Genomic DNA, 14,216 nt, shown 5'->3' on the forward strand with positions numbered 1-14,216 from the left:
CTTCTGCTTTAAGACTTGAAGTCAAATCTGGCTGTAAACGGTAAAACCTCACAGCTGGTAGGCATCTGTATATCTGCAGCCTTTTTGTTAAAGTCTGTTCAGTGGCTGCAGTCTAATGTAGAAATGAAATTAGTCATCGGTGACATAAATCTAAAAATATTAACATCAGTCACCCACACCAGTGACACCGTTATCAAAAGCGCTGAAAATATCTCCTTTTTGTTCGTTTTTTTCCTGAAAGATGTGGCTTTGGAGAAGATGGCTTTTCATTGGTGAAAACAAAATTAAGAAAGAAAGAAAAAAACAACAACCTGGGATTGATCATATTTTCAGCATCTTTGGCTCAGGAATTATGCTGAAACAATCACAGAGGGATCAAACACACAGAGAGCTTGGAGGCGGGGTTTAAACACACACTCTGGTAAGAGAGTAGCGTTATGTAACTCAGATGACTGCTTTGAGGGACTGCTGGAAAAATATCAATCCTCATTTCATTGTTCTGCTGTAAAAAAAAAACAAAAAAACAACAACACTCAAACCTGCAGTCAGCTGATGGATGGTAACAGTTTGAATGTTGTCTGGAGCAACATTAAAGGCACATGTGAGGAAAAACACAGAAGGTACAAAATGAGTTTGGTCTCAATTCAAAGTCAGAAGGTTTTTTTTTTTTTTTTTTTAAGAAGAACTGGGATGTAACTTAACTGTTTTTACATAAAAGACTGAAAACTGTTCTGTAACGGCTACGACAACTAAAAAAAAAAAAACGCACAATCCAGGCTGTTAGCATAATGGTAGCTGCAATTACATTACAGCTGAACAGAGACTCTACAAATCAATATAGTGCTAAATTAAGACACACAATCTAACAATTTCTTTCCGTTGAGAGAGAAACACAAAAACGTCACAAGGAAGACGACAAGACAATGAACAGGAACATTCAGTGAACCCCCATCCCATCCAAACACATAAATCATTGACCACCACCAATCACTATCCTCATAAGACAAAAGCTTCACACGCAATCAGATCTGTTGTTGGGCAAAAAAAAAGAAAAAGAGTTCATTCTCTGTGCTGCATTCATGTCATATGGGGGAAACGGACCTTTCTGTTGTAGTGAGCCATACCTGACAGACTTGAGTGTTTAGTTCTGATTGTTAGTTTATCAGCAATTTTTTTCCCACACCTGACATTTCCTTGTTGATGTCTTGACAGCTCTGAGTTTGTCAGTGAGCGTGACCACTTGTTCGTCGTCGGTCACGGACCACCAGTCACTTCCTGTACAGCAGATGGCTGTGTGGCACCGCGATGTAATCATTTCTATAACAAGTGCACAATGGAGACGCTTTTCTCGCTGTCACTGAACAGCCCGCAGGACACCAATTATTGGATAACAATTATTAGATAATTACACAGGTTTTCCATCAAAACAAATGGAACAAGAAGTGAAGAATAAATAGAATATATGGAGGATGAGTTGATGTGAACCAGATTCATTTGTCACTTTAAACAGGACAGACTTAAGAGACAAATAAGGGGCAGCAAGTTAAATACCTGACAAGACAGTTTGTTATATTTAATATAAAGAAAAACTGTCCTGCCAATGAATTTGTAACTACTGCACTGTTAATAATAGCCACTTTATACCTCTACTACATTAACACTGAATGTAATATGTACAGATTCTGCTTAAATAAAAAATATTGTATAAGCTCGGTCTGTGGCCCCGCTGTTGTCTCTTGGTAAAACTCACCTGTGCTGAAATGGGCCAATTACCAGATTAATTCAAATTCATATGAAGATGCTCTGACTGGATTTTATGAGGCTGTTTTGTGTGCAAATAATTTACGGAGACATTTGTGAACATAACTGGGTTGCTAGGATGAAACATATATTCATATATTTAATCCATGCAGCTTCAGCACATTTACTCAAAGTAGAATCACCATGCAGCCGTACGCCTCTGCCATAACACTATTTCTATTTGAGGTTGATGTTGTGTTCACGCCACAGTGACACAGCAACCCTTAAGTCCCAGTGAATGGTTGCGGCACAGAGACATAAAGGATCTGTAAATTCCCCCATATCCTGTATGACATGAATGCAGCACGGCATCAGGAAGCTTCAGCATCTGAGAATAGTTTCTAGCACTTAATGACTATAAACAGTGTGATGAGGAATTAGCTCACATCCTCCTGTACAAACATGTGAGCAGGGCGTCAGGGTCCAGGTGCAGCAGGCAAGTGGTTGGTTTCAGTTCAGATTGTGTGTGGCTGCTGCCGTCAGGACACACACACACACACACACGCTGCTACAAACGCAACAACCAGCGCTACGGTCAGACACTCAGATACTGGCTCTGTGTCACAGTGGATTACATTCTGTTTCTGAAACCTCTCCTCTTGTTAGAAGAATATAACGCAGGGGTAAAATCTTTTTTTTTTTTCCTGGCATGGCCATTTTTGATAGAAAGTGAATATGAACAACTGATAGTAAAATAGAAGCTATGAGGAGCTTTAAACTGAATATAATCGACCCAGTCCTCAAACACATGTCCGAGCCCCATGCTCCTTCTTCCCCTCGACATGTGATGAAGACAGCTTCAGTTCAAGTCAGTCAGGTTTTTCTCCTCGGTGCTGAAGTTTTCTGGGTGTTAGAGGACAGAAAGTCCTGTGCTTCTGCAGCACGCAGAGATCCACACCGCAAAAATGACCCAGAACACTGACGAGGCATTTTCTAAGTTGGCTCACTGATACAGAGGAGACTAAGCTACTGTCTTGGTGTTAGACGACCCTGAGATGTTCTGTGTTTAATATGTGCCATTTGAATTCCTGTCAATGTGTATGTGTGTGTGTGTGTGTGTGTGTGTGTGTGTGTGTGTGTGTGTGTGTGTGTGTGTGTGTGTGTGTGTCATGCAGTGGAAGGCCATATAGGCAGAGGATGAGCTTCAGTGTTGAAGACATACTGGTCTAGACTGACCAGGTTGGGGTCATCTGAGAAGAGCAGGTAGAAATATTTCAGGGTCTCCCCCAGGAAGAAGCTCTCCATCTTGTCCCGGGGGCTCGGGTATTCTGGGTCACGCACATTATTAACGGAGGTGTAGCCGCCGGAGGAAACCTGAAACACACACAGTCGCACAATCCATTGATTATATTGTCAAACATAAAAGAGTAGATTTTTCTAGAGTGAACCACAATTTAGCGAGCTACGTTACACAACCCCAGAGCATAAAAACACAAACCATCCCTTTAAAGTGATAGGAATAAACTGCCTTTAATACGTTAAAAAGTCTACACTCTCCCCAGTACTTATGAGAAATCACATAGGAGATAAGTTTGGCAACATTTTTTTTTTTTAAAATAAGATACTGGCTGTTTGAGTAATAGCACATTGCCCAAGACCTGCTGTGAGCCGTTAACAACCAGTTTACAAAGTAGGAAGGTGAAGCCTTTAACGCCAACAGCTTTTTTGATACATGAATATTTTTGGTCAAAATTAAATTCGAACTTTCACACTTGATGGTTTCCTTTCTCACACTTTTATTTGGTAGGCAAATTTTTTTGTCAACAATTATCATTATTACTAGCAAAAGAGGAAGTGGTTCTGTGGGTGAGTTTCTGCCATGATGGAGATCTATCTAAGCCTGTGGCCTGTTGTGACTCCTCTGTTTACTCTCAACATGAACAGAAGTGTCCTCAGTTGGACTGTCTATAAGGACATGATAGCTAAATGTGGGATTGTCATTCTGATGTTACAAGATTAAAAAATATTCATCTTCATAGATAATCTCTTTTTCACCTACCATGGTGTACTTGTTAAAGCTTTGGAGAATCTCCCAACCCCATTCCCGGTACTTTTGGTCCTTGGTAAACCTGTACAGGTAGAAGAGACTCTCTACCGTCTCTGGTCGTAGGAGGTTGTGTCTGTCTGCCAGCTGTCACAGAGAAAATAACAGAGATACAGACAATACAGTTTTAATATCTGATTTGATAAATAGGAGTCATCACTCTGTGTACACATTCTTCAAGTTCTGCCTCTCTACGCACCTTCACTTCGATGTCCCGGGTGCTGCCCTCGTGCATATTGAAATGGACGATCTCTGGACTGAGGCCGGTCTCCATCTGGACGTACATCTGGTAGCAGGTCTCCATTAGCTCTTTAGCCAGATCCATGTGATCGGCAGGCAGGCCGTTGTGAGCACCGAGGGCCAGAGTGCCCGGCAGGAAACACACTAGATGGTCCTGAGTTAACAGAGTTTAAAGGGACAGTTCAACATTTTGGCAAATTCACCTATTGCCATAATCCCTATAGTTTAGCGGTAGGTTCATTAGCTTTAATTGTCAGTTCATGCTGTTTTTAGATCCGCGGGGCAGAGACGTGAGCTGCTCAGCTAACGCAACGGAGGCGAAAGGTACTTACGCCTTTCCCTCATCAAACTCATGAAATACACAATCCAACATTCTCCAACACAATCCAACATCCAACACGTTCTCGTGGACAAGTTGTTTTCGAGGCAAATGCGTAGCCGGAACTACATTCCTGACACAGCTGCTGGTCGGAGTGATTTCAAAAGTGCAAGTACTGTAGTTCAGAGTATTTGCTTCATGTGTCGTAATGATACATAATTATACATGATTATTTCATAGTGTGGTGGATGTGCAGGTCACAACTTGTCCACAAGAGCGTTTTGGAGTTGTTGGATTGTGTATTTGATGAGTTTGATGAGGGACAGGGGACCTTGTACCATTCACCTCCATTGTGTTCGCTGAGCAGCTCACACCTCTGCCCCGCGGATCTCAAAACAACATGCACCGATAATTAAAAGCAATTAACCTACTCCTATGACTATACGGATTATGGCAATAGGCAAATTTAGTCAAACTGATTTTCAAGTCTGTTAAATAGATTTTTTTGAGACATACTAGTGTTGTCACGATACCAACATGTTGGTACCGGTATCGGTACCAACATGTTTTTCGATACTTTTCGATACTTTTCGATACTTTTCGGTACTTTTCCAAATAAAAAGAGAACACAAAAAATGTCATTATTGACTTTATTTTAATAGAAAATCTTAGAACTATAACATATGTATCAGTAATCAGTAAATCAGTAAACAGTTACTGCTGCTGCAGGATTAAATTTCCATCTATATTAATCTGAACTCTTCCTAAATTAAAACATTAGTGGTCTGTTTAAAAATGAATATCAACTTGTTTTCTTTGCATTATTTGAGGTCTGAAAACACTGCTTCTTTTTTGTTATTTTGACCAGTTGTAATTTTTGGGAGAAATTGTTATCAGTAGTTTATAGAATGAAACACAAACGTTCATGTTACTCAAACACACACCTATTGTTTCCCATACGTAGACCAAATTGATTCTGCCCCCCCCCCCCATCAACGCAATATCGTTCCGTTAATTCATCTCCGCGTAGCGCTGCTTCGCTGTGTTCACTCACTCACAGAGAGAGAGAGAGAGACAGAGAGAGCATGCCAGTGGTGATCCGCGGTAAAAACGAAACTTATTAACGAGTCTGTGGCGGCCGTCTCTCTCGCGCGGCGCACACACACACAGATACACACACAAACACAGGCACAGGCACATGGACAGGTGGCGCTGTAACGGTAATAATAAAAAGCACCTTGCTTCATTTGTGGCTCACTCACTCGCTAGCCTCCGCTCAAATTACAATGCGGCGACGTCACCGCTGCCGGCGGCGCAAAATGAAAGTACCGGTCCCATCTAAGCGCAGTATGGTACCGTTTTAAATGCGTCAGTACCCCGGTACCACTCTAGTACCGGTATACCGAACAACCCTAAGACATACATTCTTATCTTTCAACAATAGATAACAGAGAAGCAGGAGGAGCCTCAGGATGCTTCTGAGTGTTACTGACCATTTTCGGGCTGAACTGTCCATGTGAGACCTCCCCAACAAAGGTCAAGCCATTAGGAGAAGATTTCTGCAACAGGTTCTTCTTTACACCCTCTATTGCCTGCAGGTAGTCCTCCAAGAGCCTTCACATACATACATGCAAAATTAGTCTTTTTTATTTTGCATAAAGCTACAAAGGTCTATAGACTTTCTGAAAACGCTGTCAGTGTTTGTGTGTGTGGTCCGACTCACTGGTCCTCCTTCTTGCCTCCCTGGATCCACTGCTTCAGCAGGTATTCATAGTAACTGTCGGCTCTGGCTCCCAGTGTGTAGATGCCTTGATGGGTGAACTGTCCGTTGTTTGTGTTGATGAACATGGGCACGAGGCCATCCAGCTTGCCGTCTAGCTTATGGACCTGATTCATCACCTCAGCCACCGCAGCCTGGAAAAATCAAGGTTGGAGGTCATAGTAGTTAAGCTGGGGGGATTTTAGTGACACATTATGTTTCTGCAAAACAGATTCTAAATCTCTATCTGGAATATTTTAATACGCGACCACAGTAAGCTTGACACATTTTCTTCTAAACGAATTTAATAACACAAAATACACATCTCAACAAAACAAGCCCTGCTCACATAATGAACTCATAAACTGCACAGCCACTACACAAAGGTGATGGAGAAATATGCTATCATCTTAGTATATGTTTAAAAGAAATACTATTTTTTTTTCTAACTACAACTTATTTTGTTGCAGATCATTCAGTCATGGCTCAACAATAAAGGCTTTCTAATTTTCTAATGTCTTGGGCAGTTTGTCACCTCATACTGTGGATCCTGGGTGAGGCGGCTTAGCTCCCTGAACTCCAACTGGATGCTTGTAACCTCAGCCACAGTGCTGTCTGAGGTCCAGCGAGGGGGGTGGGCTATGCCTTTCCCGATGTTCACGTCAGAGTAGGGGATCTTGGAGGGGGTGTTGAAGGCTGGCATCAGCCTGGAGCCGATGTCTTTCTGTGTAGGAAGAACATGGATTGAGTGATTGAATAAATTAAGCTTTATTTATTTATCACTTATTCTTATTATCAGTGTATTATTTATCATCTTTTATGCATCTATTGTATTTACAGGGTTATTTTTCATTTTTATGGCACAAAAGCATCAAATTACAACACAAACAGAATAAAACACCAAAAACACAGGTGAGATGGTTACATGTTTATGTCTGTGTGGAGTTTAAAGGCTTTGTTTTGCATTATAGTTAAAGGGATAGTTCAACATTTTGGCAAATTGGCCCATTGCCATAATCGCTATAGTCATAGCAGTAGGTTCATTACCTTTAATTGTAGGTGTAAGCTATTTTCAGTACGGCGGAGCGCAGCAGCTGGCTGCTCAGAGCTACGCTATGGAGGCTAACGGAATTTCTTGGTTTCCCTCATTAAACTCATCAAATTCAACATCCCAAAACTCCACAGCGCTTTTGTAGACAAGTTGTGACCTGCACAACCACCACGCTATGAGATAATGACGGAACGATACGAAACGGAGCCGTTTTCGAGGTAAATACAGGGTAAATACGGAGACTGCTTGCTGAAAAACTGTCCCTGAACGCAACGCGCATCAGCGGTTTTGTATGAATTTACCTCGAAAACGGCTCCGTTTCGTATCGTTCCGTCATTATCTCATAGCGTGGTGGTTGTGCAGCTCACAACTTGTCTACAAAAGCGCTGTGGAGTTTTGGGATTTTGTATTTGATGAGTTTAATGAGGGAAACCAAGAAATTCCGTTAGCCTCCATAGCGTAGCTCTGAGCAGCCAGCTGCTGCGCTCCGCTGTACTAAAAATAGCTTACACCTACAATTAAAGGTAACGAACCTACTGCTATGACTATAGCGATTATGGCAATGGGCCAATTTGCCAAAATGTTGAACTATCCCTTTAAAGTATCAACCATTTTGTCTCATAGCTTTGATTTGAAAATTGACCTTTGGTTTCTTTTCTTTCAATCTCATTGACAGTGTGTGGCCGGTGAGGAGGGGGTCTGAAAGTCTCAAGACTGCGTATGTGTATGATTTGTTCTTTATGAATGAGGGAGAATGTGTGTTGACTCACAGCTTTGTCCAGGAACAGTGCGTCTCCAGTCAGATGGTAGGTGCCCAGCAGACCTCCCAGGATGCGAATGGTACTCTCGAACAGGTTGACATTGACATTCTTGTTGAATGTGAGTTCTGTGGCCACCCATGCCTTTGCTTCTTCAAATTCTGCAACACAATAACAAGAATAAATGTAGAAAAAGTGATTTGAGAAAGCTCTACAGATGACAACCACTGTTCTTTGCGAGCTTTCAGCTTTCAGGAGATTAGATTTTTAGTGTTGGAAAGCACAACCTACCTTCTTTAAGCCCCAAAATCCACATGGTGTCCAAGGCATCAATAAGCGTCAAACCGAGGCCAAACCACTCGCTGTAGGACTTAGAGATGGGTCTGAGCTCATCGTGACCCCAAGCAAATTCCTTATATCCCTTCCATGCATGTCTGAAAGCTTCCCGCACTGCCTCCGGCCAGCTGACTACATCAAAACACAATACGCACCAGCCAGTTCAGTATCTCATCTTAGTCAGTCAACGGATTGATTCAGAAGGGATTGAAGTGTTTTATAAAGTGAATATTAGATGTAATGGTATTAATTGTGATGTATTTTGTATTAACTTGCAATTTTGCTACACAGAAAAACACAATAAAACAGCAGGTACCGGGATCTTGAGATGGTTTGGCCTCTGGGTTGACAGGTGGATCTTCCTTTTTCCGATCCTTGGTGCCCTCTGTGGCCTGTTCGGTGTCGATCACCGCCCCACGCCAGCTGAAAGTGACCACTGGATTTAGAAATCAACATACACAGACAAATCTAACTTGCTTAAGATCAAAGGGGGAAGTCTCACCTTATGACATTCTCCTCTTCCCCTTCTTTCTTGCCAACCGCTGGCTTCTCCTCAGCCACTGTAGCTGAAACATTTCCTCTCTTCTGAAGACGATTCTGAAGGACAGGTGGTCCTCTCTTATTGGATAATTTCCTCTGTGACACAAACAAGAAAACTTATTTTACCATTTATGTCTTCTCTTCATGTGAATAGATTATTAGGAAAGGAAAGCAGATAGGACATCCTTTTCAACTTTGGCTATTAAACAGATACTACTGTGACAGACTAATTTCCCTGTGAATACATTTATGAGAGGATCATATTTATTTCTTCTCACAAAGCCACATTGCTGAATCAGTGCACCAGGGATATTAAACGGAACTTTGTTCTGAGCAACAAGTTATTTATAACCTAACCATATTAAATCGAGCTGTAACCAAACAAATTACAATTTATTCCAGCCTCTCATTTTGATAAATGTGAGATGACTTGATGAAAGTAACTGATTTCAAAGTGGTGTATATTTATATGGCACTTATTGCCTTTTTTTTTATTTATTCATTTATTTAACCTAACCCTTTTAGACATATCATGACTTATACTTATCAGGTCTCACAGCTGATTTACCGCACGTATCAAAGCAGAGACCTTGAGGAGAAAGAAACTGGATTGCGTTGACGCTCAGATCTGGAGAAGGCTACAAATAAAAACCTGCTGCACTGAAGGCTCCAACGAGCACGGTGGACTGCATCAATCTTAGACAGAAGAAGCTTAGAACAACCTTGTCGTTAGGTGCCCAACCCTATTCACGACCTTTGGGAAGCCAGTGGTACTCTTCAGAGAACAGTGAGAGAAAATCATACCTGGGATAGTTGATCAGGCAGTACTGGTTGGCCCTGCTTGGCAGGCTCAGGCAGCACATTGGGGATGACAGGCTTCTCAAGGCTCTCGGTGGCCGAGTCTCGCTCCACATCTGGAAGGCCTAAACACACAGATCAAAATACTTGAATCAAGACTGAACCAAACTGATCCATGAGTTATAAAAAGTTGTATGCAAATTCTCGGGCACCACTGGACAGATTTCATAGTTTGTTGACACTGAACTGAAAACAAAAATTTAAAGAGGAACTATGCAAGTCGCTTTTTCGCTGTTTTGCTTACCTTCCTCTCAGCCATGTATATTTGTTTACAATGAAGTGGGTGAAAAATCAATTAATAGGGCGATAGATAACGTTATGTATCAAATACGATGTTACGACGTGTATATTTGTGTAGTTTAGTTTAGTTTAATCCATCATAAACAAGAGATTACGGGTTACGGGGCGCGTTTGTGTCGTGGTGGTGCAGAGACAAGAGCTACTAATTAGACAAAAGTTATTAGTTACTAGTGCAAATGTCACCAGCTGATAATTTCTAATGACAATTTATGACGTGCCTCACAAGTCCCTGAGAATCTATTCAGGTACAATGAGGTGTTGAAACTGCGACAACAGGTAGAGAGTCACACAAGCCACAGTTACAGTTAATTCACTTATTTATCTTTTTTGTTTTTCACTTTTATAAATTAATTTACCAAAAAGCTGACCTGATGTCAGCTGGGATTCACCATCTCCTCAGCAGCCCTAAGGGATAAGCAGTGCTGCTAACAAATACAAAAAACATATTTGCTGCAGGGTTGTATTTACTTCTTTTCACTTCAAACAACAAGATATTTCATGTGCTGATACTCCTGCATATAATTGTGCGCTTATGTGTTCACACTCGCTGTAAACAAGATTGAGCAGTTTTTCTCATATTGGCATTCGATAACTGCAGCTGCTGACAGCATGCTCACAAAGCACCCCATGGGAGACATCGAATGTATGAAGAGCTTTACCTCTGAGGTGTTCAGTAACAGTGGGATAGGAAGCAATTCCACAAATAAACAGAAGGATGCCGGCGAAGAGAATGAGGCTCCGCTGCAGTCTGGACAGCTGCTTCCATTTCTGCAAGAACATAGAAAAAGAGGAGATATTCTTATAAATAATGACAAAAATATCACATTATAGCATCTTTAGGCTGCCGGGCACAGATCAACATAAATAACAATTCCAAGGTGAGACCAGCACCGAAACAAACCAATTTCTGTTACTTTGTAGCCTGTGCATCTGACTGATAATTAGTGTGAATGCTGGAAGCATTCACACTATTGTTCTTCTGTTCGGCCATTTTCTTCCGCCTTTTTTACGGTCTTCTTCTAGTCCTTCATACTTTGTGCTATTTCAACAATTCATATATCAAAACGTGCAGCTTTTTCTGGACTTTATCGGATGTATTCAAATTTTTCATACTTTTTATACTTTTTCAAATATTTAACTTTTTCTGATTTTTTTTCCCCCATAGAGAATGCATTGGAACAGTCTTCAAACTCTTCAAATCTTCTTACTTCTTTCAGCCACTAAAGCTTCACCATACTTTCTGCTAGAGACTTCATTCACATTCTAAGCTGTAGACAAACTTTTTAAGTGTTCCTCTATGACTCAGCTTATTGATATCTTCAACAGTTTCTGATATTTGGCTGTTTTAAAATCATTACGTTTTTTGACAAAATCCAGCTTTATAATGGGTGTGTATTGCGTCTAACGAGCAGAGCTAGAGTGGTGCCAGAGTGGAGAGAGGCAAAAAAACATTCTAGAGTTTTTCTGGCTAAACTGTCAGCACGGCCACAAATTAAACTCTAGAGACACATTATTTTCTCCAGTTTTGTAGCCACACTTGTCTTCTGGCTAAAATTCTGGTCAAAAATGCAAAGAGACTTAGATAATAATTTAAAATATTTTTTAAATGCAGCCAGGGAGCTCTCTGCTCTCATTCAGCCCAATGCATTTTTTTCACAGCAGCAGGAGAAGGAGCTCAACTTTGTAACTTGCTGTTAAGTGCTTTTTAGTTCGTTTTAATTCACCAAAAAATAGTCACAGGTCACAAAAAAGTCCTCTTCTTACTTGGTGTGGCTAATTTCTGCACTTTCCTTACTTTTTTTTTTAAGCAGAAGCCAGTGATCCTCTTATTAAAGGTTTTCTTTGCCCCTCACATACTGTCTCTGTCTGTAGCCTAGTGGTTAGCTCGCTGGGCTGAAGACCTGAAGGTTGCTGGTTCAAATCTTGCCTCAACAACAATTATAGTGAATTATTTTCCCAGTCGTCCTCTGTTGACTTCTGATAACTTGCTTCATGTTGAAACTGCTGCTCTCAGCCTGAAGGCAGTGTGCTCTCTGTAGCTGAGTGGCAGAGTAAAGGTTTAGTGATCATGAGGTCATGGGTTCGATTCCTACCTCAGTCATTTCACATCATTGCTTGACTTTTGATTCCAATTATTCAGCTGTCATTGGACAGTCTTTGATTCCTCATAGTATAAAGCTCATTATAACTCAGGTCCTCTGTGGCCATATGGTTAGTGTGTTAGGTTACCACTCATGGAGTTGTGGGTTCAATTCCTTCCTTGGACATGTTTCTTGTATGCCATTCCGCATGTCTTTGTCAATTTATTCTGCTAATTCAGCATGGTTCAGCAATGGCTTTCAGCATTCACACGCATTTTCCGTTTCTAGTTAAGTGTACAGTTGATTATGTGCATCTGTCTAGAGCTGAAGCAGTAACATCTGTCCTGCAACAAATCCTCCAGTTTCATAGTGGTACTAGCACCCAACAAAGTATCCAATGGTTGGATGATTGTCAATAATCTGTATCCCAACCGACCCTAAAGAAGCCACAACTTTTGATTCCTACATGTAGCTTTTGGTCCAATATACAGTAGCACTGCATCGGCAAAACACCTCCTGTGAAGGCAACCAGCTATCTAAATCTTAAAATAATGCCTTTTGATACTTGACCATAATGAGACTATGCAGTTTTTCACCTTCCCTTCCCTTCTCTTTTTTTTTTACTCAAAGGATCACAAGAATATCTTAAATATGTAATTTCAATAATATGTTCAGTAGAATGGCAAACATAAACTTGGACCTGTGCAAAGCCCCGGGAATGACACCTGAAGAGCTGTGAAATGAACTGATGGTTTGGTCTGAATACTGTATCACCAGTATATCACCCAGGGCAAAGCACACAACTCTTCATTGTTACACAGAGAAGAAGAGGGAGCTAATGCATTCTTCAGGGTATCTTTATCTTTTTCTTTTTCCCACAGATATATTGACTATCATCAGCAACTAAAGCCAGGGATGGGGAAAATAGGACACAATAGTGCTGCTGTCCTTTACTGGGTCTTAGCAGGGTGGGAAACCAGAGCAGTGTGAAGATGAGAGCAGAAAGGGAAAACCATCTACTGTATGATGCAACCCACTTACCCTCCAGCAGGACTGCCTCCTCCACTGCTTACTGTTATTGTAACTTCCACTTCCTTGTCCTGTAAGGCTTATAGATACATATTCCCGTCGAGATGGTGTGTGCATGTCTGTAACCCAGCCCTGAGAGAAGGCACAGTGGATAGAAATGGCAAATGACAATGATGAGGTGACATAAACAGTAGGGGAATTAGCATGCCATGCCAGTCTGGCTGATACATAAAACTGTGCTACAAACTAATACAAAAATACCACATAAGAAGTAACGTAAAGCTGCTTAATACTGGCTCTGGTTCATTATCAGGGGGTTATTTAGCATTAATGTGAGAGCTCAGCACAGCTAAGCTACTAGCTGCATGGGTGTAGCTACATCATAAGATGCAAAGTTAAATCAACAGGCTGACTTAACTAATGGGCACTGAATATTGGCATCTCGGTAATGTGTCCCTGTCACGGGCAGTAGTTTGAAAGTAGCTTGCTCTAATTAAAGAATAACATTATTTCGTTAAAGAGGCTAGCCGCTGTTATTTCGGCTGCCTCATCGATGTGCATCGGCGGGTTGAGGTGACGGCTGAGACGGTTAGCAGCTCAACTGTAGACCGAGGCATAGCTTGAGGCCTAAAATAACGGACACTGTAGGTTAAAAATAATGTGAAAGTACAGCAGAAATATTATCTGAAGAAATGTTTTGCTGAAGATAGAAATATATAAAAACAATATTCTGTCATCATTACCTTGAAAAGTATCCAGCATTACAAATGCGACCAGTCTTATCCAGTAGCACCCAGCAGCGCTTCAATAAATAGCCGTTAGCTCAATGTTGTTACTGAAAAAGCCTCGGGGGTCTCTTCATGTCTAAATGATTACTTGTTACTACACAAACAGTAAAGAGAAAATGTGCTAGTCGGATGTGCTCCACTTGTAGCTGACGATGTGATGCCGCTCGCCTACAACAACAAATGATACAGACGCTACCATGCTGCGTTCATGGACCTCTCGAAATGTGGTAAAACACTACCATAGACCTTTACCTACGCAGCAGCCTCAGGCATTGGAGCCTCTGCATACCAAAGGTCATCTGTATACAGAGGG

The 14,216-nt window shown here is 41.3% G+C and overlaps 1 protein-coding gene across 1 annotated transcript; it reads right to left on the bottom strand.

The window, feature by feature from the left end:
- Positions 1–2,736: 2,736 nt before the first annotated feature.
- man1b1b (mannosidase, alpha, class 1B, member 1b) lies at positions 2,737–14,135 on the bottom strand. Its single transcript, XM_085786361.1, has 14 exons — positions 13,859–14,135; positions 13,128–13,247; positions 10,665–10,773; positions 9,652–9,770; positions 8,810–8,943; positions 8,624–8,730; positions 8,263–8,439; positions 7,984–8,132; positions 6,698–6,886; positions 6,127–6,317; positions 5,897–6,017; positions 4,044–4,238; positions 3,800–3,931; positions 2,737–3,114 (listed from the first exon to the last, which is right to left on the bottom strand). Exons 2-14 carry the CDS (start codon positions 13,230–13,232, stop codon positions 2,908–2,910), a joined length of 1,935 nt encoding a protein of 644 aa, XP_085642487.1. The 5' UTR covers positions 13,233–13,247; positions 13,859–14,135; the 3' UTR covers positions 2,737–2,907.
- Between the last annotated feature and the right edge of the window lie 81 nt (positions 14,136–14,216).

This window comes from Trachurus japonicus, chromosome 9, assembly GCF_045865225.1.
Source record: "Trachurus japonicus isolate A0001 chromosome 9, Traja_1.0".
NCBI classification, from domain to species: Eukaryota; Metazoa; Chordata; class Actinopteri; order Carangiformes; family Carangidae; genus Trachurus; species Trachurus japonicus.

Bases quoted from the DNA above. Each gene is read 5' to 3' on its own strand.
- man1b1b (XM_085786361.1), bottom strand. From the start codon at position 13,232: ATGCACACACCATCTCGACGGGAATATGTATCTATAAGCCTTACAGGA. The intron at 6,018-6,126 runs GTGAGTCGGACC...ATGTATGTGAAG, and splicing joins GGAGGCAAGAAGGAGGACCA to GCTCTTGGAGGACTACCTGC. The intron at 3,115-3,799 runs GTAGGTGAAAAA...TGTGTGTTTCAG, and splicing joins GCTTTAACAAGTACACCATG to GTTTCCTCCGGCGGCTACAC.